At 40.9% G+C, this 26,377-nt stretch overlaps 1 protein-coding gene across 6 annotated transcripts in view; it reads left to right on the top strand.

Moving 5' to 3' along the window:
• Nucleotides 1–26,377, top strand: part of CACNA2D1 (calcium voltage-gated channel auxiliary subunit alpha2delta 1) — a 657,865-nt gene that overhangs the window by 354,734 nt on the left and 276,754 nt on the right. For all 6 annotated transcript variants that reach the window (XM_083183071.1, XM_083183072.1, XM_083183070.1 and 3 more), the window contains exon 6: nucleotides 19,858–19,987. In XM_083183071.1, the coding sequence (XP_083039197.1) occupies nucleotides 19,858–19,987 (130 nt within the window). The remainder of the gene's footprint in view (nucleotides 1–19,857; nucleotides 19,988–26,377) is intronic.

Genomic DNA, 26,377 nt, shown 5'->3' with positions numbered 1-26,377 from the left:
GGTAGCCAGGGGTTGCACTACCTGATGTAGCATCAGGTCTGATGGGAAATTCATGACAGCTTCTCCCATGCAACCATTACATAATATCTAAACAAAGAGCAGCTCCTGGTCACCAACACATCCCTATTCTCGGGGCATTTGGCTGGATGCAAACAAGGATGAAATACAGTTCCAGCGGGACTTTCCCAGCAGCCCTACTTCAGCTATACCCGTGCTATACAGTGGGGTCATTCGGCAACTGTCTAATCACTGACATTCTGCCAGGGCTATTCAACCAGCCCAGGATGCAGAGATTTTCTGTGGATTGTGCGGTCCAATGGAGATCAGAAATAGTCATTCAGCCGGGCCCCCTGGGACACACTGGGACCTTGGATGTCTAGTGGTAAATCTGCTTCAGACTGTACAGTGCAGTTCCTTTATTTTCTATATTAAATGCTATCCTCAGTATATCTACTTATATTGTCATGTGGTTTTAAATTCATAATTATTAATGAGGAATCTTTAGAATGCAGAAATTATATAACTAGGTTGAGTAAACAAAACATGAAGGGAATTGAGGTAACCTAAAGTTCATATGAACAGTACAGAATGTGATATCATTTCATTTTATTCCTCGTGCTGTCTGAAGCAGCATCTGTAACGCTTTTTTGCAAACATCAGCTGCCCTCATCAATATCAGTTACTGTCCTGTAGTTATGATGTTAGGATCACAGTGACTGCTATCAAAAATGGAGTATGAGCAGAAAAGGAGAATATTTTCTTTTATTTTCTGTTCTCAAAGTCACCAATGTGTCTAATAAGATTGCAGAAAGAAGCACAATTCTTTCTGAATTCACTTTTAACGTGGCTGACTGGTGCATCACAGGAGGTGAAGAAGAAAGTTTGGGTGAGGGAGGGGGAAGAGAACCTCATCAATGTCACACCTGGCCAGTGACTTGTAGGCATGGCAGTCAGAGCCTCACCTATCATACTCCGTTATAATCCAGAATGTTGACTATAAACATAATTTTAATAATACAAAACATATTTATATCATATAACTTAGAAATATCATCTTTGTATTATTCACGTAATCTTTGTATTATCTAATCATTTTAATAGTCCAGACTCACCACCAAATCATATATGTGTGTGTCTGATACTAGCCAGTACCTCCCCAGCCACTGACCTCACCAGGCATTGTGCTGCCTAAATGATCACAACACATATAATCACAGAAGCTACTGTAATAAGATTATTACCATTATTTTTATTATTATTGTGGGGAAGAAGAACAATTCTAATAAAGTAGAACATACAGTATTAAGTCTACCTAGTGAAACAAACAGGTATTGTACCATTCAAAAAGGATATCTCTTTGTCTCTTCAAGGCTAAATACAAGTGTTTATGGCACTGACAGCAAGCATGTGTTGTACAGAACATGCAAGCTGTAATGCTTAGGTACTGTAGGTGAAGTGAAGCCACAGTGAAGAAATGCAGAAACACGAGAGGACAATCAGCCTTGCCAAGGCATTGATGATGGATTTAATTGAAAAGAGATTGGTAAAAATGAGGACAGACAGGAAGAGATTACAGGAGTTGAGGAAGAACATAATGAGACAATGGATGAGTTTTTATAACATTGGAGATATTTTATTTTATACTGGCAGTGTATCAAACATGGAAGCAACAGGCAAGGGAGAGAGATTAGATGTTGGGAAGGAAGGGCAGGATAGTGTCAAGCTAGACACACAGAAAGCACAGAGCCGATTTTCCCATTAGGCATGTGAGGCACGTGCCTAGGGGCGGCACATGTTTGGGGGGCGGCACTTGGATGCCTGTGATAGTACTGTCAGCCCAAAATGTACCAATAACTGCAAAATATCCACTGTATGTACTATATTCCATCTTAAATAGAGTGTAAATGGATAGGACATGCAGATACTGCCCCTATAAACTGTCCTACTTAGTAAACATTATTGTTGTGCCTAGGGGCGTCCTCATCCCTAAATCCGCCCCTGAGAAAGCATATACAATATAAGGAGAGTATTAACACAGAGTGAGTATGTAGGGGTTTATAGACTCAAGAGCAGTTGTTCCAAAACTTTTTTGAATCATGGTGCCCTACAGCATTAACAAAATTTCAAGGGACCCCTTGGCAAAATAGTTCTTCTTTAGAAATTCAGAAACAAACTATTTTTTTCCCTGCTCATCACATACAGTGCATCTGGAAAATATTCACAGCACTTCACTTTTCCCACATTTCTTCTAAGTCGCCCAAGTCCCAAGTATTCTACATATGTGCCAGCCTGGAAACAGCCTGCAGCAGAGGATGGCATGGGGTGCAAGTACTTTTTCCAAGCAGCAGAGTGCCGGCTCTTCCCTCTTCTATCTCTTATATATTTAGCCAGATCTGTCACTCATCCCCTGTGTGGGTAACGTTCCCGCCCAGCTGGATACACAAGCCCGCCCCCCCCTAGGGAAAAGACCAGTGTTCTATGTGTAGAACATTTTCATGTGTATAATGTTCCACCCCCTTGACATCACCTCTCCCCGCCCAGTCAGGGCTACAGTACACGCCCACCATCCACCATCACTCCACAGCCACCATCCACCATTACTCCCGCACCCCCCTTCTGCCATCACACCCCCCTCCCCCCGCGACCCACCCCTCCCCTGATTTGCGGGACCCCCGCGACCACCCCTCCCGCGATTCCCGGGACCCCCGCGACCACCCCTCCCGCGATTCGCGGGACACCCGCAACCCCCCCCTCCCGTGATTCGCAGACCACACTTAGGTAAACAGTCATTAGGTCACCTAGTATATATATATATTCCATATTCCAATTGCACTAACCTCAGTGGCCATGAAAGCATTTGAAAGACTAGTACTGAAGCACCTGAGAGAAGTGACAAACTCTCACCTTGACCCCATGCAGTTTGCCTACCGGGCGAACAGAAGTGTAGAGGATGCGGTCAACCTCGGGCTGCACCATATTTTACAACACCTCGACCACCAAGGCACCTATGCAAGAGTCCTATTCGTGCACTTCAGCTCAGCATTTAATACTATCGTTCCCGGCATCCTGCAGCCAAAACTCCTCTCCTTAGGAGTCCTAGGATCAACATGCTCATGGATAGTGGACTTTCTAACGGCAAGGGAACAGGTGGTCAAAGCCGGCGCCTTCTCGTCCAGCACACGAACAATCAGTACTGGAGCCCCCCAAGGATGCGTCCTTTCCCCTCTGCTCTTCTCTCTCTACACGAATGACTGCACCTCAGCTGAGCAGTCAGTGAAAATCATCAAATTCGCAGATGACACCACTATCATCGGCCTAATCAAGGATGGTGACGAGACCGTGTACAGGCATGCAGTGGAGAAGCTGACACAGTGGTGCAGCAGCAACAACCTCGATCTAAACCCCACCAAAACAGTTGAGATGGTGGTCGACTACAGGAAAAAAACAAATGCACTAGCCCCGCTAACAATAGCCAACGCAGTGGTGTCGCGGGTTGATTCCTTCAAATTCCTAGGGACAACCGTGTCCAGTGACCTAAGATGGGGATTAAACATAACCACAAACATCAAAAAGGCCCAACAGCACCTGTTCTTCCTGAGGCAACTCAGGAAATTCAACATCCCACAGAGCTGCTGTGCGTATTCTACACCGCCATCGTGGAGTCTGTCTTATGTTCCTCGATCACAATCTGGTCACAACCTGTTCGACATCCTACCATCTAGAAGACGGTTCAGGTCCATCCCCGTCAAAACGTCCGCAAGAAGCTTCTTTCCATTAGCCGTCCATCACCTGAACAATCCAATCAAAGCGAATGCAATCCCAATATCAACAGCCAAACAACGTGTCCCTACTTGGCGACCTGACCACCATAGTCGTAGCTAGAAATTAAATGCTTGTAATGTCTTTATGTAATATATGTAATGTCTCCCCCCTTTTTTATCCCTGCTTGATGCTGCACTGTAATCCACAAAAAATTCCTAGTGTGCGCCAGCACACATGGCCAATAAAGTTGATTGATTGATTGATATATATATATATATATATATATATATATATATATATATATATATATATACAATTTGAGGGCTATTTCTGCCGTTTTCACTCTGGTCTCTAACTAAGTGAGAATAGCAGAAAAACTAATCTTGGACCATCCTCTTATGGGAGATTGCTGTTCCTTTTTTTTATTGCATTTTTGCCCTGCCCCATGAGACAAATTGGTTGCAGTTGTAGTTTAATTGTTTTCACTGCATCTGAAGATTACATTTTTGAAAATGTCTGAGCTTACCCTGAGATGAGACAATTGCAGTTATAAAAAATATAGAAACCAGTTTACGTAATGATGAATTATTCTCTTTGTGTATGTGTCTACCTGATCTCATTGTTCTTGTGTGCATTCACAAAATGTCTTGCCAAATCTCTGCTCATTTAGATGCAGAATTCACAAAGATATTTATAGCCTAATTCTTTGAATGTAGTAATGCTTTTTTTTAAATGAATCATAGTAGTTACACAATTTCATGTCTGTTGGCCACAAATATGTTCACTGTACAATTATCAATAGGTTCCAATTCTATATTTAGGTACTTATCTATTGTTTGTCGTTGCTGCTGTTTTGATGTCATGTTTAAATCTGAGGTACTGAAATAGTTTTGGAACATATTTTAAATAATACAAAAGTATTTAACATTTTTCATCCAATCAGAAATCTTTTTTGTAATTATAAACAACTAAAATGCATGGTGGCATTGTTGTAGGGGAAACTGGCCTAAGCCCTACATGTAAATCTGGGTACAGAGTCAATTATCGGCCACATATGTGTTTTTTACCTTATTAGAACGACATATCCTTTATATAGTTTGTTGTGTGTACCCGATATGTTAATGGTTGCTGCATGGCCAATCGGGCAATACCACATGTGGTCTGATGTATACTAATGAAGGGCAGAACGGTGATGTTTCCATCCTTCATTGGATCATTCTAATGTGTATCCAGGATCCAATTTTTTGCCCTGTCGGGTACACATCTGTGTAGTGTACATCCAGCTTTAGATACAGTAAGCATCCTTCATACATAATGTCTGGCTATGCCCCAAGATCCTATAAGGAAATAAGGAGAAGGAGTTCTGTAGGTTGGGCCCCACTCTATTAATTATTAATAAAAATTATTATTAATATTTTTTTTCTCAAGAACTCCCTTTGACTGGTTAGGTTATTGTGAGACCAACAGAGGAAACATAGACATAAAAGATGAAATAAAGTGGTTAAAATCAAACGCAAATAATTACACATAGGTGTTTAGAAAAAGTTTATATTAGTGACTGTTTTAAAAATATTAGTGACTGTTTTAAAAATTTGTCTCAGTCCAGAAGATTTGCATGAATCTTGTTCATTTTAGCGTTACCAAATAGTGAATAGAAGATTACTTTAATTAGTTTATTTATGTACTGTACAAAGTGATAATGAAATAAATCTTTATTTATTTCATTATCACTTTGAATGTGGAGGAGGGATTGATACTGTGTTATTATATTCTTTATGAGACTGTGGATAATAATGGATTTACTGTATGACTGTTTAGTATCAGTCCTCATCCACTAACATCTGATTGTGTGATGTGGCGCTGATTTGCTACAATTGTCCTATCAGTATGTGTTCAGATGGTGTTTGTGTTAATGAAATAAATACATATGACCTATACTTAAATAAACTAATACAAGCAATCTTCTATTCACCATTTGGAAATGATAAAAGGAACAAGATTCATGCAAATTATCTGGGCTGAGCCGGCTTTTTTAGAACAGGACCAGTCGACTTGATGTGATGGACTTTACCAAGCTCTTCCACTAGTAGTTTACTTAAAAGTATTAACACACCCAAGCTCAGTGTCTGCAGATGCTGCAATCATGGTTCGTGCCTCTTTAGATGCCACCATCGGTTGCACCATTGAATCTTGTCCCAGCTCTATGCAATGTGCAGATCATCCATCTGAGTTTGGCCTCCAATGTGAATGCTTTAGGGCAGGGGTCTTCAACCCATGGCCCGCGGGCCACGAGTGGCCCGCCGAGTTGTTTTAGGTGGCCCGCCAGTGAATTGCGTTTTTTTTATTAAATGCCCTGCTGATTAAAAAAAAAAATCCTTCCACGCGCTGTCCCCTTAAAATCCTTCCGCGAGCTGTCCCCTTAGCAGTGGGACGCGACGGAGGTGGATGTGCTGGCTGGGGCGGGCGGGACTGTGCGCGAACATGCGCATTGTGTACTTCCTGACGCCGCGCACCCGTCCCGCCCGTGCCCTTTCAGACGACTGAGTGAGTGTGACAACCGCCGGCAGCCGCTCACCTGTCCCTGCCTGCTCCTTGGCTGTTAAGACAGCCGACGCCACCAGCAGCAGCCCTCTGAAGGAGACCTCGGCAAGGGACACTAAGGCAAGTGTCTCATGAGAGGGTGATGCTGGCTAGCTACTGCGGTGCTGACTAGGGGGGAGGGGGGCTGGCAGTGCAATGTGGCCCTGTGTATGGGGAGGGTGCTGACTATGGGGGAGGGGGGCTGGCAGTGCAATGTGGTGCTGACTAAGGGAGGGCTGGCATGCTGCGCAATGCAGTGCTGACTATGGAGGGCAATACTAGGGCATTTTGTGAGGGACACTACTGGTGGCATTTTATGAGGGACACTACTGGTGGCATTTTATGAGGGACACTACTGGTGGCATTTTGTGAGAGGCACTGCTGGGGGCATCATATGCATAAGCAGGAGTATTGGGGGCCTTATAGTGCACAGTGCAATGGGCATCATGATGTGAGGCATAATGTGCAATGGGTGTCACGGTGTGTGGCATAATGTGCAATGGGCATCCCGGTGTGTGGCATAATGTGCAATGGGCATCACAGTGTGTGGCATATTGTGTAATGGGCATCATGGTGAGTGGCATAATGTGTAATGGGCATCATGGTGTAATGGGCCTTCATGTTTATATGTCACTGTGCGGCGTTTGGACAGCCAACTTAAGCGTGGAAGGACAACAACCATTCCTGCGGTAACCAATGTCTGGTCATGCAGGTTGCAAAAGTGAGATGTCAGGTAATTTTTTTTCCTGCTAGTTCACACTCTTATAATTAGACCACACCCCATTTTGGGAGTGCGCGCCATAGGCGCGCGCAATTTCTTAAATACCAAATTATGTATGGGGGGGCTGCATTTTTCTGTTCGTACTGGGACCCTAATTGTTTAGAAATAGCCCTGGTGCAGACTATATATTGGGGGCAGGGTTTATGTGTATGGGCAGCTGTGCCAACTATCTATGCGGGGGCTGTGCTGTCTATCTATTAAGAGCTCACCTAGAGTATTGTGTTCAGTTCTGGAGGCCATATCTCCAGAAGGATATAAATACATTAGAGACTGTACAAAGAAGAGCAACTAAAATGGTGCATGGCCTACATCACAAAACGTTCCTAGGAAAGACTAAAAGATCTTAATATGTATACTTTAGAGCAGAGCAGGGAAAGGGGGGACATGATAGAAACTTTCAAATATATCAAGGGCTTTAACAAGGTACAGGTGGGAGACGTTCTTCACAGGAAGAGGAGCAACAGAACACGAGGACATGCACTGAAACTAGAGGGAGGAAGATTCAGGGGAAATTTGAGGAAGAATTACTTCACAGAAAGAGTAGTAGATAAGTGAAATAGCCTCCCAACAGAGGTGGTAGCCGCAAATACAGTAGTACAATTTAAACATGCTTGGGATAAGCATATTGATATCCTTACAAAAAAATAAGGATCAAATATGATTTGAGGTAACATGTTCAAAAAAAGGGGCAGACTATATGGGCCAAGTGGTTCTTATCTGTCGTCAAATTCTATGTTTCTATGTTTCTAAGAGCTGTGCTAAATACCACAGTAGAGCTTAGTGGCCCTCGGGCTTCGTTGAATTTTTTTAATGTGGCCCACACTGTCTTAAAGGTTGAAGACCCCTGCTTTAGGGATTCTTTAGGCAACACTTTGCAGCCAGGCCAATTCAGACAAGACCCTGGGGACATAACTGTAGGAAACAGGACTGAAACATCCTGAGAGGCATTGTTTGCAAACTTGCTGCTGAAGTACAGTGGGGGTGAAGAAGCGGGTTAATGCCCTGCACAGGGGCTAAGCACAGTAAAGCACCATTTTATTTATTTACCTGAATTCTGTGTGTAGACCCTGATTAAGCACCTATGCACTGCACCACTCTACCAGCTAATTACCCTAGTATTGTAACTATCAATATATATATATATATATATATATATATATAGAGAGAGAGAGGAAATAACTGGGCACTCGAGGACTCACAGGTGCAGGTAAAACAAGACCAATTTAACCCATAGAAGGTCTTACAGGCGTCATCAACGTTTCGGGGGCCGTACCCCCGTCGTCAGGACCAAGTGCAGACAGTGTGAAGTACTTCACACTGTCTGCACTTGGTCCTGACGACGGGGGTACGGCCCCCGAAACGTTGATGACGCCTGTAAGACCTTCTATGGATTAAATTGGTCTTGTTTTACCTGCACCTGTGAGTCCTCGAGTGCCCAGTTATTTCCTCTCTATATTCTGTGGGCAGTGCTACGCTGCTGCCCTCTGCAAGCTGGCACCGGGGCAAGCTACTGTCTGCAGCTCACTTAAGCCCAGAGTGACGGCCCTTCTGGAGTTATTTATATATATATATATATATATATATATATATATATATATATATATATATATATATATATGAAAATGTAATAAGAAGGAACGCACAGCGTGAGCAATAATTTATCAGATTTTACTGAAAGTGGGTAAAAGTAGGCTCACATACATAACACAAAATATATAACCGCATGAAGCTGTAACATATCCACCGCTCCTAGAGCGCGTTGCAGTGCGGGCACTGGGGACACCAGTCGATCCAACACAAATGTCAATGCAACGGCAGTTCTCTCGGCAGGTAGCGGGGTGGGCACTGGGGACTCCAGTCACACCGACTCGAATGTCTCAGCAGCGGCGGTCACTCCGGCTCAGATGTAGCGGCAGCGGGGACCAATTCTTCACAGCGGTAAACAGCGGATAATACCAGCAAGAAACAGGTGGAAAGCCAGTGATCTCGTGCATCAGATGGAAATGCCCCAACGCGTTTCGTCATTGGACTTCGTCAGGAGGCGTTTCCATGGTAGGAATGGTTGGTGTTTAAATAGCTGGCAGATTAGCTCTTAACGGGGACAGTTGATATATATCAAGTATCACACTATGTGGCTAAATACACAATAAAAAAGAACATACAGAGATAACAACATTTTAACATATTCGTACCGGTGGACAATATACATCACCGGCCGAAATTACAAGAATATAAAAATACAATAAAAAAGAATGTTTATATTTAAAATAGAGTACAATGTTGCATAATGCAAATACATAAAAATTATTTTATATAAACAGAAAAAACAATTAGTAATGAGAGAATTACTGTAGGTCTTATCCCCTGAATGAGAAATATGAAAGCATAAAAGCAGGGAGAGAGAAAACATCGATGTTAGATATGAGAAAAAAAAACTAAATTATATTCATCAATTATTGCTTAAGCTGTGCGCTCCTTCTTATTACGCTTTCACATGTTACCATTTGTGGCTTGACTGGCCCATAGGAGTGAGCTGCACCATATTCTAATACGTGGATATCGAGCCAGCCATTTATTTATTCATGACATTGCGCAGTAAATTTAGTTTGTATATATATATATATATATATATATATATATATATCAAACCCAAATATTCCTCTACTCGCTATATACAGAATTATAAAACAACTGTATGTATAGGCTGCCCAACCACAAAGTTCCCTGAGCGTTGAGGGAACAAAACACCACAATATTTTCCCCAATAGTGGTGAGGCGCCAATTAGTAAATATACAGTCCTTATGAAATCATCCAATTTCAATGAAATGACTAAGATTTCATCCAAATGATTGTTTTATTTCATCCTTCGATGAGTAGTCACAAAACAAGAATATGACAGGCGTCCCAACGTGTTTCGTCTTTAAAAAGACTTCATCAGGGGAACAACAGTACAATCTTATGGATGATATAGGATTTCCTATTATCATAAAAAAGGTCCTTTGTGGTCCATATTGTAATTCCAAGAGTTTTTCATTCTTTCACAGAAGGCCCTTGTATGGTGTTCAATATATGTTAAAAAAAGAGAGAACCATAAAAAGTGTTTCTGGATGGCTTATCTGGCCAAACCTTTTAGAATTAGTGAGATCACCAATAAAAAGATGGAAACTCTTTCATCAGATGATAGACACAGTAATAATGAGCTACTCTAGAGAACTTCTAACTCCCACTGGTATGGCCAGCAGAAACATATATATATATATATATATATATATATATATATATATATATATATATATATATATGCAAAAAGCTCCATTAACCCTGTTTTCACTGTATTTCGGGATGATAAGTAACTTTTTTGCTGCTCCTTAGCCTGTCATGTTTTTCAGGATGAATGATTTTTGACCCAAAACTCATTGAAATTACAGCAGGTGGTGTGCTGATCTCTTATTGTGTGGATCTACACAGTCAGAACAGGTTACCACATAATATATGGAGGGGTTGGAGGAAACCTCTCGTGAAATTGAAATAAACAATAAAAAATAAAGGATTACAGTATGCCCATCCCTTTCTAAAAAACACTTAATACACATCTTTTTTAATGTATGACCCTCTAACCACATATTCATTTTTTAATTTAAGCACAGTTTGGGAGAGGAAAGGATTCACCATCTGAACACTGAGTACCTTTGGAATACTTCACTAAAAGGAGAAATAATACACACACATCACAAGGACTGTAATCCTTTATATTTAGTTTTTTATTGTTTATTTCAATTTCACTTGATGCTTATTGTGTACTGCGCCCCATGAGCGGTTTCCTCCCTTTTTTTTTTAAATTGCATCTTGGGTGTTGGTGACACGGGATGCAGTTATAATCCCGGTGGTCGGAATCCCAGCATTTAAAATCCAGACGCCGGAATCCCGACCTCCGAAATCCTGACACTTTCTCCCTCTGTGGGTGTCCACGACTCCCATAGAGGGAGAAAAATTAATTTGCCGAGCGTAGAGAGGCACTGGGCCCGCTGTGTGGTGAGCGCAGCGAGCCCGCAGGGGGGGGGGGGTGGGGGGCGATCCATGTCGGGATTTCGTCGGTCGGGATTCCGGCATCGGGCATCCAGTTCCCGTTGCCTCCTGCTTCTGCACTCACTCGGTCCCCGCACTGGCCGGGTGAGCGCCAATGCTGGATCCATTCTGACAAAATAATGTGGATTGACCATAAATTGAATATATATATTGAATATATATATATAAGTCTAGACTTACTCAGTACTGCGAAGGGCATGGAGAGAAGGAGATCGCAATATGTAAAATATCTGAAATGCAAACTGTTAAATATTTACCCACGAAGAAAATATGAAGCATTTTTTGAATACTAATCATATTTCACAGATTGTGAAAAGCTGTTGAATAAGGGTCTCCCTTTAAATGTGGTTTTACACATTGCTTTCTGATCTAATTTTCCTACAATCGTTTCCCTATTGTACATAGATGAGAAAGGTGAGCCATCTCATCTCAGCAAGCTGGCAAGGTGGTGATTGGGTTCAAGAGTTTGTGTAGCAACTGATCATGAATTCTCACTCAATAGGCATTGCTTAATGTGTGCTTCCTCTAAGGGTCAAGTGATATATTCTGCAAATAAAATACTTGCATTATTCAAGTTATGTGATTCCCTACATCCCATTGATTCTAAAGAGCAGAACCACAGGATAGATTAAGGCCATTTTTCATTTATATATTGTGTATGCTGTTTTACTAAACAAGATATGCAAATTGAAAGTAACTGAAAGCTCAGTGTATTTATTAATCATGTACAGCACTGTGTTTCATTATCATAGTCATGTCTGTTATGTGTGCTGTATATACAGTACACACACGCACACACACACACACACACACACACACACACACACATATATATATATATATATATATATATATACAGGGCTATTTTTGTGCAGGCTCTAGCAGGAACTGTGGCCCTTATTCTAGTTCACTCTTTCTGACAAAATATTTCTTAGATGGACAAAACCATGAGCACTGCAGGTGAGGCAGGTGTAAAACCCCACCCAAATCTAATTATCTCTGCAATCATGGTTTTGTCCATCTAAGAAATATTTTGTCAGAAAAAGTGAACTAGAATAAGGGCCACAGTTCCTGCTAGAGCCTGCACAAAAATAGCCCTGTATATATATATATATATATATATATATATATATATATATATATATATATATATATATAGGGTTTTGGAGAAACAGGCGGCACTCTCGGATTTGATGGACAAAGTGAAGCAAATTTATTGTTCAGACATGTTCCGGGCGGTGTGCGCCCGTCCTCATCGATCCCTGAGGACGGGCGCACACCGCCCGAAACATGTCGGAACAATAAATTTGCTTCACTTTGTTCATCAAATCCGAGAGTGCCGCCTGTTTCTCCAAAACCCTGCATTGGGACCCACGGGTCCACACTGGAAGGCACCGGGTCAGTAATTATATGGACCTGCTTCCGGGAGTGCCAGCCAACACACAAGCATATATATATATATATATATATATATATATATATATATATATATATATATATATATATATATATATATATACTTGTCCAATGAAGGAGGCACTTAGACTCAAATAATCACCAAAAGCAAATATATTTAGTGCATAGCACGATGTCATCTAGCGCTTTTTGGGGACAAATCCCCATCCAACGCACCATTTGGGCTAACATCCTGAGGACGGGGATTTTTCCCCAAAAGAGCTAAGTATACTTTGCTTTTGGTGATTATTTGAGTCCATGTGCTTTCTTCATTGGATAAGTGTATGGTGGATATTGGAGTGCACCGGAGCATTGCAAAGAGATAAGGAGTGCCGGCATACAAAGAATATATATATATATATATACAGTATATATATATATATACTTGCAATATGCCGGCACTCCATGTAGTGTAAGCGACAGCGTGGTGGGTGCACTTGTAATCCTTTCACATATGCTCCAAATGAAGGTACTCCACACGTTCTGATGCAAATAAAAAAGCTGTATTTCAAATGCTCATTCTTTGTATGCCGGCACTCGTTATCTCTTTATATATATATATATATATATATATATATATATGCAGCGTGGGGGGTTGCGGCAGCACTCAAAAGAACAACACAAAAGACCGTGCTTGGTCACCAACGATTCAAAGCCGCAAGGCTTTTTTATCAAGGTGTATAGTAGAGTAGTTCTCTACTATACACCTTGATAAAAAAAAGCCTTGCAGCTTTGAAATGTTGGTGACCAAGCACTGTCTCTTGTGTTGTTCTTTCGAGTGCCGCCGCAACCCCCCACGCTGCATGCACCTGTGACAGCCACATGCTGCCTTTCTGCAGGAGGGCACCGCTTTATTCTTCTATCCAACCATCCACCCCTAAACTGGGAGTGCCGCCGAAGGATACATATATATATATATATATATATATATATATGAATAAAGAAAATTATTTGCATTATTTTTGAAGACTCACGAGTGCCAACTTTCTCCAAGGTATATATATATATATATATATATATAATGTCCAAGCCTGCCGGCACTCAGCGTAATCAGCAACAGTCCCCGGTGCCCAAAGAAACTAATACAAACACTCCAAACGAAATGATGGCACTCAAGAGGCAATTTTTCATGCAAATAAAAGCATATATTGTCGATATATGCTTTTATTTGCATGAAAAATTGCCTCTTGAGTGCCATCATTTCGTTTGGAGTGTTTATATATATATATATATATATATATATATATATATGGAAAATATAGGGTGAAAAAACTGCCTCCTAGTGTAGTATGTAGGTAGTGTACAAACTACACCTCCACCAATGGTATATATCACCCCAAATTCAAAAAGGTGTACCATAAATAGTGGTTTCCAACCACTCCGTATTTAGCTTATGTGATCACTCCCATGAGTCCGTCAGGAAAAGTCTCCCCCTCTCTCCAGTTATCCGGTATATACCAAGTGAAGAGAATAAACACAGAAAAAAGAGATCCTAGCGTGATATTGTAATATACAATTTTTAATTGATAAAAAACATAAGGCAGATGCCCGTACAATATTAAAAACAAATGAGGCTTATCTGTGATGCTTTCAGCCAAAGCATATACCCACGGGGTGTCTACTGCATCCCTCCTCTGCTCAACGCGTTTCGTCCTTCAGTTTTCACCTGGACTTCCTCAGGAGCACAAATATGACCTATTCTACTGCCCATATTTATAGCGCTCTTAATTGCGCTCAGAAGTGCCCCCTGCGCCAAAAACCTCACTTCCGGGTTCGGCGCATTACAGTCACTTCCGCTGACTTCCTGGTCCGTGACACGCACAGCTATCTTTAATAATGTTCTCATTGCACAAATGACGGCTGTGGAACGCACAGCCATTCTCAGTGGAACGCACAGCCATTATTACTGTAGCGCTCCAGCGTAGACATACAAAAAGTGCTTATTTATGATCGTTCCCATACAGGAGCGCTATCCATTGCAATGGAGGGAGGAGGTGTTGTCCAGACCCAGTGCTGACCCTCCATCCCCCCAAACTACAGTTGGCGGACCAGGATGTAAGCGCCGCAGATCCTCCATCTTTGTTACTGGAGGATCTGCCCTATATATATATATATATATATATATATATATATATATATATGTTCTGTTTTAGAACAGCACTCCTCAAATGTCTGCAAATAGTAGGTGCCTTCCAACGGATACCCGAATCCGGGGTCCAACATACAAATCTGTGGTAGGCGGCACTCTCAGTAAATCAATCACTCAATGGGTCAGATTTCTTTATGCGACGTTTCGAAGCTTCTTTATTTACGCTTCTTCATCAGGACATATAAAAAATTACAAACATACACAGCATTTATATACATACCCAACCCAGCGTGATACCACGGTTCCCGCGTTTCCAGCCGGTCACAGCAGGAAGACGTCATCAACACGCGTCAATACGTCACTCCGTACTGCCGGGGATACGTCGTCACCATGGAAACATATATACAAATCATGCTGTCAATGACAGCCGTATAACATACCATTTGAAAAACCAAAATACACACATCTATTTTAAAATAAGTGTACCCATATCAAGTAAACATCGGATGCGATATGAAAATCTCATAAATGCTTATCCCAAGTTGCCAAACCCGAAAATATATACTAACATGCAAGGTAAGTTAATGTGGCTTCATAAAAAAGAGCCCTTAATAATAATAGACAATTTCAGATGTAATCACTAAAGATAACAAATCAATGATGATAATAAGATCAGAGAAATATATACACAGGAACTTTCATAAGAACACATGCAAACCCGCGGACTCATTGAGCCCACGCGGCGATAATGTGCCCAGTCTCTGTATCCACTCCGTTTCACATCTTAGGAGTGCTAGAGGACGATTACCTCTTCTAATATCATAAGGTATGTGATCTATGATGACATAACGCAACATAGGCAGAGTATGTTTAGCGTTCAGAAAATGACGGGCCACAGGCTGGTCACTGTGTCCCTTTTCCAATGCCTTTTTAATCGCTGACCTGTGACCCGCCATTCTCTCACGCAATGTCCTCTCGGTCTTTCCTATGTAATGCATGCCGCACGGACAAGAAATCATGTATATAATAAATTTAGTGGTGCACGTTACCCTGTGTCTGATTGAGTAACGCTTACCACTATAGGGGTGACAAAAAGAGTCTGTGGCTATAAGAGACCTGCATGTAGTGCAGTCGAGGCACTTAAAACATCCTGGCTTCCTACCAAGAAATTGCTCACTACCACTAGATTTTAATTTGGCCACATCAGATTTAACAAGTAAATCCCGTATGTTGCGGCCTCTGGTATAACATGGCATAATCTCAGTATTTTCCAAATGCAGGGATCGGTCTGTTTTAACCATTTTCCAGTTTTTATATATATATATTTTTTTTTATTATTCAATTTTGTAAATAGCAATTAAAAATGACACCTGAATCTCTCAAAATGCTGATATGATGGACATTAGAATGCTCTTTATATTGTCTTCTGGTCGCTAGGATGCTCTTAATTGTAAGGTGGTCACTCAGATGCTCCATGTGTTGTGTAGTGGTTATTAGGATCTCTCTTTTCTTGTACGGTAGGACACATTCTGTATTTGTCACAAAAATGTTTTTTTTCTATTGTATATAAAGTTCTACTGTTTATTGGTTACTATAATGCTCTCTGCTGTGTGTATGCCAGTTACTAGTAATAGGTAAATCTTTAGCTCCCTCCCACAATACAATTTTTCCAGGGTATTACACATACTGTAAACTTTAAAAAAAAAGTAACGGACATTTAAGATAGTATATCCATATATAGTAGGTGATAAATATTTCTGTGCAGGTTGTAGCTATAAAAAATACTAGTTCAGTTGAGTGCTTTTACAATTCATCCCTAATGTAACTAAACAGCTATTTGCTATTTATATAAATTAAACCATTAGTATTTGTTAATAATATTAATATAACAAATTGATCCTTTGTAATAATAAACAGGGATTAAAAATAGACAGTATTCTCCTTGGAAATGTACTTGATGGCACATAACCATATCAATCCTAGAACAATTGATTACCTACACACAGGGAAATGAGCGTTCTGAGTAATGCTAGATCGCTCAGCACACAGCTTTTTATAGATTTAGCCAGCATGCTGGATATTACGCTTCTGGGCGATAGTGACGTGCATCGCTATCACTATGCTTCTACACATGGAGAGATGTAGGGGCATTTCCGAAGCGATCTAGTGAGATCGCTTAGAAAATACCCGGAAATCGCTACGTGTGTAGGCCCCATAAAGTTTAAGCTGGAGATTGTATCTACGGATGATAAATTGACATACTAGAATTCATCACTTGTCCAAAAATGTTATTTGGTACCGCTTACGTTCCATTCCAGTCCATTTATAATTTTTTTTCAGGGTCATTTACATTTTTCAATCTGCCCCATGTGATACATATAATTACCAAAAAATAATACACATATATTCTTTTTTTTTTGTCTTTCTGGATTTCTGAATACCAATTTTATGAATAATGCATCTGATACCAGTTTTGAAACTCCTGTGACTGTTAATTCAGTATACAGTAGTGATAGCACTTACACATTTTTTTTTTTATTTGAACCTCTTGTAAGCAGGGTGGGACTGGCACATAGGGGTACAGGGGAGATCCCCAGAGGACTCTACTGCCACAAGAGTGTGTGTGCTGTATCTGATCCTTCCTACAGTATAATGCATGTGATCCTGCCTACTCTAGGCATCACATACAATTATACATATGTTCCATTATAGTGCACAGGATTAGGGTGTATTTTCTGCAGGGCATTGCTGCTATTAATCTGGTATATTATCATGCATGCACTAGCAGTATTTACTATAGATATGTATCAAAGGGCCATGCCCAAACACTCTCTAATGGTTAACCAAATCAATGTAGTGGCTGACCACAACCCCACTGGAGAATGGTCAGATCCGTGAACAAGGGCCCCTACCACTGCAACTCCCGATGGTTCTTTCATGCTCTGTCCAAAATCGGCCATTACCCAATATCTCACTATGTGATCATGACTTAAATCTATGGCTGTTTGTGCATTGTAAAAAAAAAAAAACTACAGATATGATCTTGAAAACAGAATAAAATAAGTTTCTTTACTTGCTTGTCTTTCCTGGATGGGAGCCTGTAGCTCTCTATATACAATTGGGATTCAGATATTAGGCGCTCTCCATATGGGCATAGATGGGGATTTGGAAATATATTATAAAAATAATAATATGAAAATAATACTTCCCTTGGTATCAAGAGGGTTTCTTCCTATGATAGTATCCTTTGTTTTTCTTTTTTCTTTATGTTCTCCAGCAAGGTTTATGAATATATGGAAAAATGGTTACATATAATGGGTTATAACCTTTCTTGCTGACAACACAGCTATTTCCAACAACTCTTTAGGTGAATTCAAAGCGTACCAAACTCACTATAAAGAGTTATTAAACACATATATCGGAGTTTTTTTCTCATACTCACGATGTTATCAGTTGCTTTGAAGCTCATAAAGGTTTCTTTCTCTCTAAATTCTTCAAAAAACTTTTTATTGGTACATACTGTATTTATTGGTACATACAGTATGAAGACAATGATTTAAAATATTTTCAAGAATTGGGACTGTTTGAACCACGAACCCTTATCTGATGGTGATAACGTGCTATCAACACCCCCAAATGGTATTCCGGACCCAAATGAAAGTGGACCAGTACGTACACACTCACCTGATCCTTGTTTTGTGCGTGACTGAAGACTTGCGCTAAAAGCAGCTATGAATAGTCTCTGGAACTCGATAGGACCTACACCAAAGGTCCTTAAAGTTGAACAAATGGAAAAAGGGTTTTGAGATCCAGAAATGGTACACAGCGCTAAGATTAAATACAAAAAATAGTGTGAATAAAAAGTGAACAAATCAATGTGCACAAAGACAAAAAAGAGTACTTCCCTTCTGTATATTTCAATGGATCAAAAAAAGGGATCGATACACTTACCTTTCATCCATTGAAATATACGGAAGGGAAGTACTCCTGATTTTGTCTTTGTGCACATTGATTTGTTCACTTTTTATTCACACTATTTTTTGTATTTAGTCTGTGTACCGTTTCTGGATCTCAAAACCCTTTTTCCATTTACTCATCTGATCCTAGTTGTAGTCCTCCAGTCTGTGCACACTCAAAGCCTGTAGCTGTCCATTCATTTTTTCTTGGACTATGACTGCGTAATCTCTGTTTTTGTGAACACAGTAAGCAGAGCAGACATATGATAAATTGCACCATGCACTTAACATAACTAAAAGCAAGGCTAGGTTTGTTTCCATTTTGTTAATAGAGAGAGAGGAAGGGATAATAGAAAAAAAAGCACTGTAGTTTGTAAAAGGAGAGATAGTGTTCAGGAAGGAAATGGCACAAGGTGAACAAAATTTAATTGCATGATATTCCTGGGAGCCAAATGTGGCATTAGGAATTATATAATGCCACACGCATTATAATTTGGAAAAAAATATTTTGCCAATAAATGTATCTGAATGAATAAAATATGGTGATGAATGATTGGGTTGTTCAAGTCTCCTAATGTTACACGGCTCATCCACGTAATAGGGTTGTGTCAAAATATACAATTTTATGAAAAGTGGATGCCAAATAACACTTTACAGTATATCTTTATATCTCACAGAAGACCCCACAGTGAAATCACAGACCACATGAGAGGGAGGCAAAGAAATACCAGATCAAAAAGGGTGAAAGTACCCAGGGAACATTAATAAGATATTTAAAGTTTAAGCCCACCTTCCCCTAACTCCAAAGCTAACCATTGGGCACCAAAAACTTGTTACTCAAATAATAAGCAGATATTTAAAGGAGCAACATAAACAGGTGACAACAATGTCCCTGGATGACAGACTTGTGGTTGAATAATCGTTAGCCTGCTATCATTGTTATTGTGTTTTTTTTTTTTCTTTTAAGGAAAATGTGTGTGTTTTTTAATGGCTGTTAAGTTAGACCTTCAATTAACTGGTCCATTGTCTTAAATACATTAAAATAATAAAAACAAAAAAAATATAACAATGTGGGAGAGTAATGTGTACTCTATTTTTATTTTTCTTGTAGTAATTTTACTTAATATCCTGTTTAATATCTTTTTAGACTGACAAGAAAGATAATGAATCCGTGAGTCATCGAATCAAGGCCGTGTTTCAGGAGGATCCTATCTTTAGACGTCAGACTTCTTACCAGCACTCTGCTGTGCATATTCCGACAGACATTTATGAGGGCTGTAAGTTACCTTAATTCCAACTTATTTTGCAAATATACGGTGTATACATACTTAATAATATATTGTTATTATGTACAATTGTGGTTATCTAAGATTATTTGCCATTACCCTTTAGTATCAAGAAATTAGATTCTCCCTTTGCCTGCCCAAACCGCTGCAAATGTGTCCCAAAAAATGGGCAGGGCAGTAAAACTAGGAGTAGGGTTGCTAGAACCAGTAAAGCGGACGGCACAGACCAATAAAATATTACGGTTCAATGTACCTTTAATTTTGACAGGTCGGATGATAATTTAGCACATTAAACATTTTGTTTAAAATATCATTATTTATTATTATTCTTATGCTTACTTCATAATATTGCAGATGTGTCCTTTCTGATACCCCTTTCAACTTGCACAAATAACCTGAGTCAGACCCAGGATGTTGCCGGTCAATGTGCCGGTGTGAAAAGGCCTTCTCAATTTAACTTAGTCCAGCAACCCGGCTTTCTAACCGGGCTAAAAGAAGGGTTAATCCTGGGTCAGACCTGGGTTGCTGTGCAATGTGAATGGGTAACCCATGCCGAGTGACCCGGTACAAGGTCATCTATATTCTAATTTAGAATATTCTTATTTCTCATTAACTTATAGCAATGTAATGAGTATACAGATGTTGCTCTGTCTAATTGTGCAACATTTGGTTATTTTTCCTAGTACTGTCAGTGACACACTTCATATCATGTAAAGTCATTTTGTCAAAGCATATTATTGAAATTCTCTGCAAGACACTTTTCCCCCCACCGGATGGCGCTTTGAAGATAATATGCATGTTTGATGAATGAAACGCAAAGCATCACAGGTGAAATGTGCTCTGTAAGCTAAGTTACTATGTGGTAATGAATCAACTGGATCTATGTCTACGCAGAAGTAACTGTTAATCAGAAAACATACATGCAGTATGTGGGTGAAGACGAAAACTGCAAATGACTGACAGATATCTCAGCTCACACTGATAGAAGATATGCCAATTATTTAACAAAACAATTTGACCTAATCTGTGTAAACAATGTTACTTTTTTAATAACCTTGTAAACCATCATTTAGAGAAAGCTGGACAGAGACTCACAGCCAACACCCTCACCAGTGCTCTACCATCATTATTCCCTATGATTGTGACCCCCTTACTTCTGACAATGGAAGGGCAAAGATGATGGGGAGGAGGGGGACTGAGATAAAAGTTAGTAGATAGAGGTGAAAGAGATAGTGTGGAGGAGTGAGTCATTCCTGAAAGAAAATGGGAGGTTGTTAGATGAAAGAAAGAGAAAGGGGAGGGAACAGAGATGAAAAGAGCAGGTGCGAGATGGGCAGACTTGAAAAAGAGATGTGGAGAGGGGGACTGATGAAGCAGATATGGTAAAGAGACAGACAAGAGGAAAACAGAGATAGAGATGAGTCAAATGATGAAGTGCTTACAGATGGCATCCCTATGGTCGAAAAAAGAAAACACCCTGTGGCCCCTCCTACAAACCCTCTTATCTGTCCAATGGGGAGAGGTCTGATAATGGAGAATGGGTTGAAGCTGAGAACCAGTGCCTTAGTGCCCTACTTTGTTATTGGATCTGGTCAAGTTATTTTATATACTAAACACTATAAAATAGAAATGGTAAAGGAATGGTGTTTTCAGCAAATGAATTCCCCCATGCATTTAAGCATAATTTAGATGGTATTTCCTGCATGTGAAGTAATACATTTTTCACGTTCTTAAGTGTCAGGTATAAATTGTATCTGATTACATCTTTCCAATACAAAATTATTTGCAGTATTTTATGTGTTATTATTTGAGCTTTCATAGCTACACAGAAGCCTGATGCCGTACAGTATGTGCATTTATCTCCTGCCAGGTCAGGACCCATCTGCAGCAGCATATCTGCCTCATTTAGGAACCTACAACATGCGGCAAGTGCATGGGGCATGGCAACACCATTTGCAACACCTTGGCTCCACCCACGTTGCTGCATAACAACTTGAACCTGATGTGTGTGTTCAGTTACAGAAGAGGGGGAAAAATGCAAATAGAAACAAACATCTGCTTAAATGTATTTTATTATATCCATGTCTTATAGAGTACCATAGTCTTTCATTTAACAAAAAATGCAGTGACCAGAGGCGTAAGTCTGGGAGGCAATGGAGTCACCTGCCGCTGGGCTCCTGGTCCTAAGGGGACACCCCTCCTTCACTGCAAGTTTGAATCAGTTAATTGAAAGCCATCCATATCGATTCTGTGGCTGACTCCCCCTTCTAACATCATTTTTTGAAGTGTCACACCCTATATTAGAACCCATGACCTGTCTTACTGGAGACATACACCTTACTGATTTAGATATTTATCTTGCCTCCGGGAAACTGGGACAAACTTACGCCACTGGCAATGACAGTGTATTCATCGTTAGATTGATTGCATTTCTTTGTTATATTATGTAGGGAGACATGCAACAAGTCTTCCAAAGAGTAGAAGTACATGTGTTGCCCATAACAACCAATCAGATTCTAACTATACTGTAGCTACACTAGAATTTCATTGGTTGCTGTATGCATCTTCTCCATGTGTCCTCCTTAGAAGGATTAATACTTCCCCCTATAAATAGAGGACATATCTATGTATCCTTCCAAGATACAATCTATACCATGAACTTATTTTGATAAATTAACAACAATTAAAAGTTTTTTTTTTTTTTATGGTTTTTGAATCTATTATTGCAACTTCCTCCATAGTAGCTCCCATTAGCCCTTTCTTGGACAAGAATAAATCCTTTTAGAGTGCTCCAGTGAAGCAGTTAAGGCCTTCCATACACTGAGATTTTATAGCTAATCCCCAAAGCAGAAAGAGTGAAACCGATCTTAAAACAGTATTTTATGTGCAAAGCCTTTGAACTTAGTCTGCCTGGGCACATATCCTGTCTTTCGTGATGTTGTGAATGTAGATGCATTCCTTTTTAATCTTCAAGAACATGTTTCCAGATTCTAGTGAATAGAATTGTCATGGAGTATGTTTCAGATACAGATTTTATATAAGACATTGGGAAAGGCTTTGAAAGGCTGACATAAAAATCCAAGTTCAGTCTCCCATACCCAAAATTCCAGAATGGGCAACACCTGTACTTCTCCCTATAATTTCTCCTTAGACAGTTTTTTTTCTGATATACAAAACCATGTTCACTAGGTGAGGCAGATAGGGACTCCATTAGACTGGCGGAGAGGGACTCCATTAGACTGGCGGAGAGGGACTCCATTAGACTGGCGGAGAGGGACTCCATTAGACTGGCGGAGAGGGACTCCATTAGACTGGCGGAGAGGGACTCCATTAGACTGGCTGAGAAGGACTCCATTAGACTGGCGGAGAGGGACTCCATTAGACTGGCGGAGAGGGACTCCATTAGACTGGCGGAGAGGGACTCCATTAGATTGGGACACGCTTCCCAGTCATTCAGCAACTGGGCGGTGGGACCCTGCCCATCTCCGCTTCATGGATGTGGTCAGGGTTGGGGGGTGCAGCGGCGACTGATGGGGAGCTCCGTCGGAATGGAGCGTGCAAGCATCTGGTGTGCGTCTGCCCCCTTCCGATGGCTGGCAATTCTATCGCCAGCCCCAGCAAACATGGCAGCAGCTCCATCTGTATATACTGGCTGCTTTATTTTTACACTGTAAACACACCATACCCAAATCTACAGATGGAGCCGGACTTATTGTTGCTGGCGAACCGCCTGCAGCATGTTACTGGTGATCCGCCAGCAACACGGCGCTCCATCAGACTGAGACGAGCGTGCGTCCCCCACGCACGCGCGTCTCAGTATCCGGGCGGCGAGGCGGACGCAATACTGTCCGCCTCCCGCTCGAGGGGGCTGGGGGGGACTCGAGGACACTGCGGGGGGGTGCGGTCGCCCAGTGTGGGCACCGGGCGACCGAGGGCAGCACCGTCGGAAGGGGACGTGCGCGCGCGTCCCCTTCCGGCATACAGATGGCGCGGGGCAGGGGATGGTGTCTGGCATCGCCATCCCCTGCAAAGATGAATCCCGCTACATCTGTAACTCTCTTTGCACATGTTACATCCCCACCAGTGGCGTGCGGTGGGGTGAGGCGGGTGAGGCACAACCTTTCCTGTCATACTAACGTATATGCTGGAGTTTTGAATTTATAAAGTATGTCAAATATACAAAGAATATCTAAAAAAAATCTTATTTTTATTATTCTTATTTTTATAGTCAAAATTCTGGAGTAAAAAGTCTATGGCAGGTGAGGCAAAACTCAGCTCTTATCAAAACTCAGCAAATCTCCAGCAGTATATACTGCTGCACATGTGTATAATGCTGGCATGTACCCCATGGTTCATATATTGTGTGCATATCTGGCTCTGGTACTTGCCAGGGACTCTTGAGCCATTTATCTCACCGCACGTCCGCTGCCTCCTTCCTATAGAGTGAATGGGACCCGCTTGACCTATTGGCTCGGTTGATCTAATAACTGTTGAGCCTATGATCCATACCCATGTCTAAAAGGAAGTAAGTACTGAACCATGGCTTTATTCTCTGCTCAGTGTCTGGTGGCTGAGCCTTGTTAAAGCCAGGGTTATGGGGGTTATTGTAGTTGATTCGGTCCCACGTGCGTTCGCACAGGGTACCGATGTTTTGCACATGTGCAGACGCAGGGTGCGAGCGGGTACAGCAATCTAAATGTTCGCCATCCCACTCGCACCTAGCAGTGTGGGCAGGCGGCGTAAGGCGGCGACTGTGGGGGGCCAAGTCCATGGGAACACCCAAGGTTTCATGTGCATTCCCATGGTAATCACCTGATGACGCGGGTGCGGGGGGTGGGCAGCTGATGTCAGCGGATGTCAGCTGCCCGCATAAGGCACCCACAGATCAGAGGCACCATAGAGGTGATCTGATCTGCGAGCGCTGGAGAAATCATTCGATGGTCGCTGATCATCGACTGATTTTTCCCCGGCTGGGAATGAATGATTATGCAAATCATCCATTCGCAGGCATGCGTGGGATAGTGGGGGATCGTGGCGTGCAGCCGTCAGGTGCCCTTTGGTCCAGAATAAGGTCCTATGTATGAAAGGTTATTAGAGAGACACTTGACATGACCCAGTCACCCAAGACCTTGCACACTGAGAGGGGATATTAGCTGTGGCTTAAACAACAGTGTTTAAGGACACATCTGTACAGTATGTTTGCAGAATGGCATATTTATCCATATTTTTCTACATGTATTCCTAAAATTTGTTTACAGATTTACAGAGTGAACTTATAGATAAGATATCCCTTCAAATTGCCATAAAATGTTAGCGATGCTTTGAAAATATCCATCCTAAAATCTTGTTTTGATTTTAATTAATAAAGTTCAGAAAACATATCCTTAGTGGCATATCTAATTTAGAATTGTTTAAGCATCTAATATTGTAATGAGTTTTATCTTGTCAATTGCATTGAAATGATCTTGCTATTTATGAATGTGCTATCCAAAATATAATTTTGTATACACATATAATTATCAGCAATTAGTTGGAAGCATATTTATTATGCAGTGTCCTAGTTACATATCTCCTGGTTTATACATTTTTGCTTTAATCTTTTGATTCTAATTTCCGTGATGGCATCAGATCATGTAAAATGTATTTTCACTTCAAAATTGTTAATGCCACAGCTATATTAGAACTGGCCTAATTAATAAGCAAAATGAGTACGTATGCATTGGAAAATGGTTTGTAAGTCCAAAGTAATCAGATTTACTATGTCTGGTAATGTAATTACAAACTATCTGAAGTATGTGAGGTCCATAATAGTATATCCATTTTTTTTTACCTGCAGTAGCACAACACTCATACCCCTTGCACACCGCAAAAATAACTCGGTTGCCGGGTTGACCCAGTTCGGTGTGTGAAGTGAAAGGGCCATGTTGTATATACTGGGTCCAGCAACCCGCAATCCGACCCGGGGTATAAGCAGTGTTATTCCCAGGTCGGACATGGGTTGCTGGGCAGTCGGAATGGATAACCTGGGTCAAACGACCCGGTCCCCCGAATGATGTCAGTAACCCGGCAATATGGCATTTGCGATGTGAAAGGGGTATAACTGTATTGAGGCTTGACTTCATGCACAATAATGAGTTCAGTCTTGTTAATTGGATCAATGAATCTGTAAAGAGTTTCACTTATAAATGACTACTTCAGTCTTGCTTGGAAATTCACAGCATATAGAATCCTGTATGTATAGCTTTGAACAAAGTACAGAAGTACCGTTATATTTCATGTCTACTTAATTATCTTGGGTAAACTTATCAATGCAAGAGTTGATACAAATCAACACGATTGATTAAAATAGTCTGGATTGCCCCAAGCAGGAACACCTTTTTC

The sequence above is a fragment of the Crinia signifera genome, chromosome 4 (genome assembly GCF_055691185.1).
Source record: "Crinia signifera chromosome 4, ASM5569118v1, whole genome shotgun sequence".
NCBI lineage: Eukaryota > Metazoa > Chordata > Amphibia > Anura > Myobatrachidae > Crinia > Crinia signifera.
The sequence above is the reverse complement of the archived record's forward strand: the minus strand, read 5'-3'. Positions and strand labels throughout refer to the sequence as shown.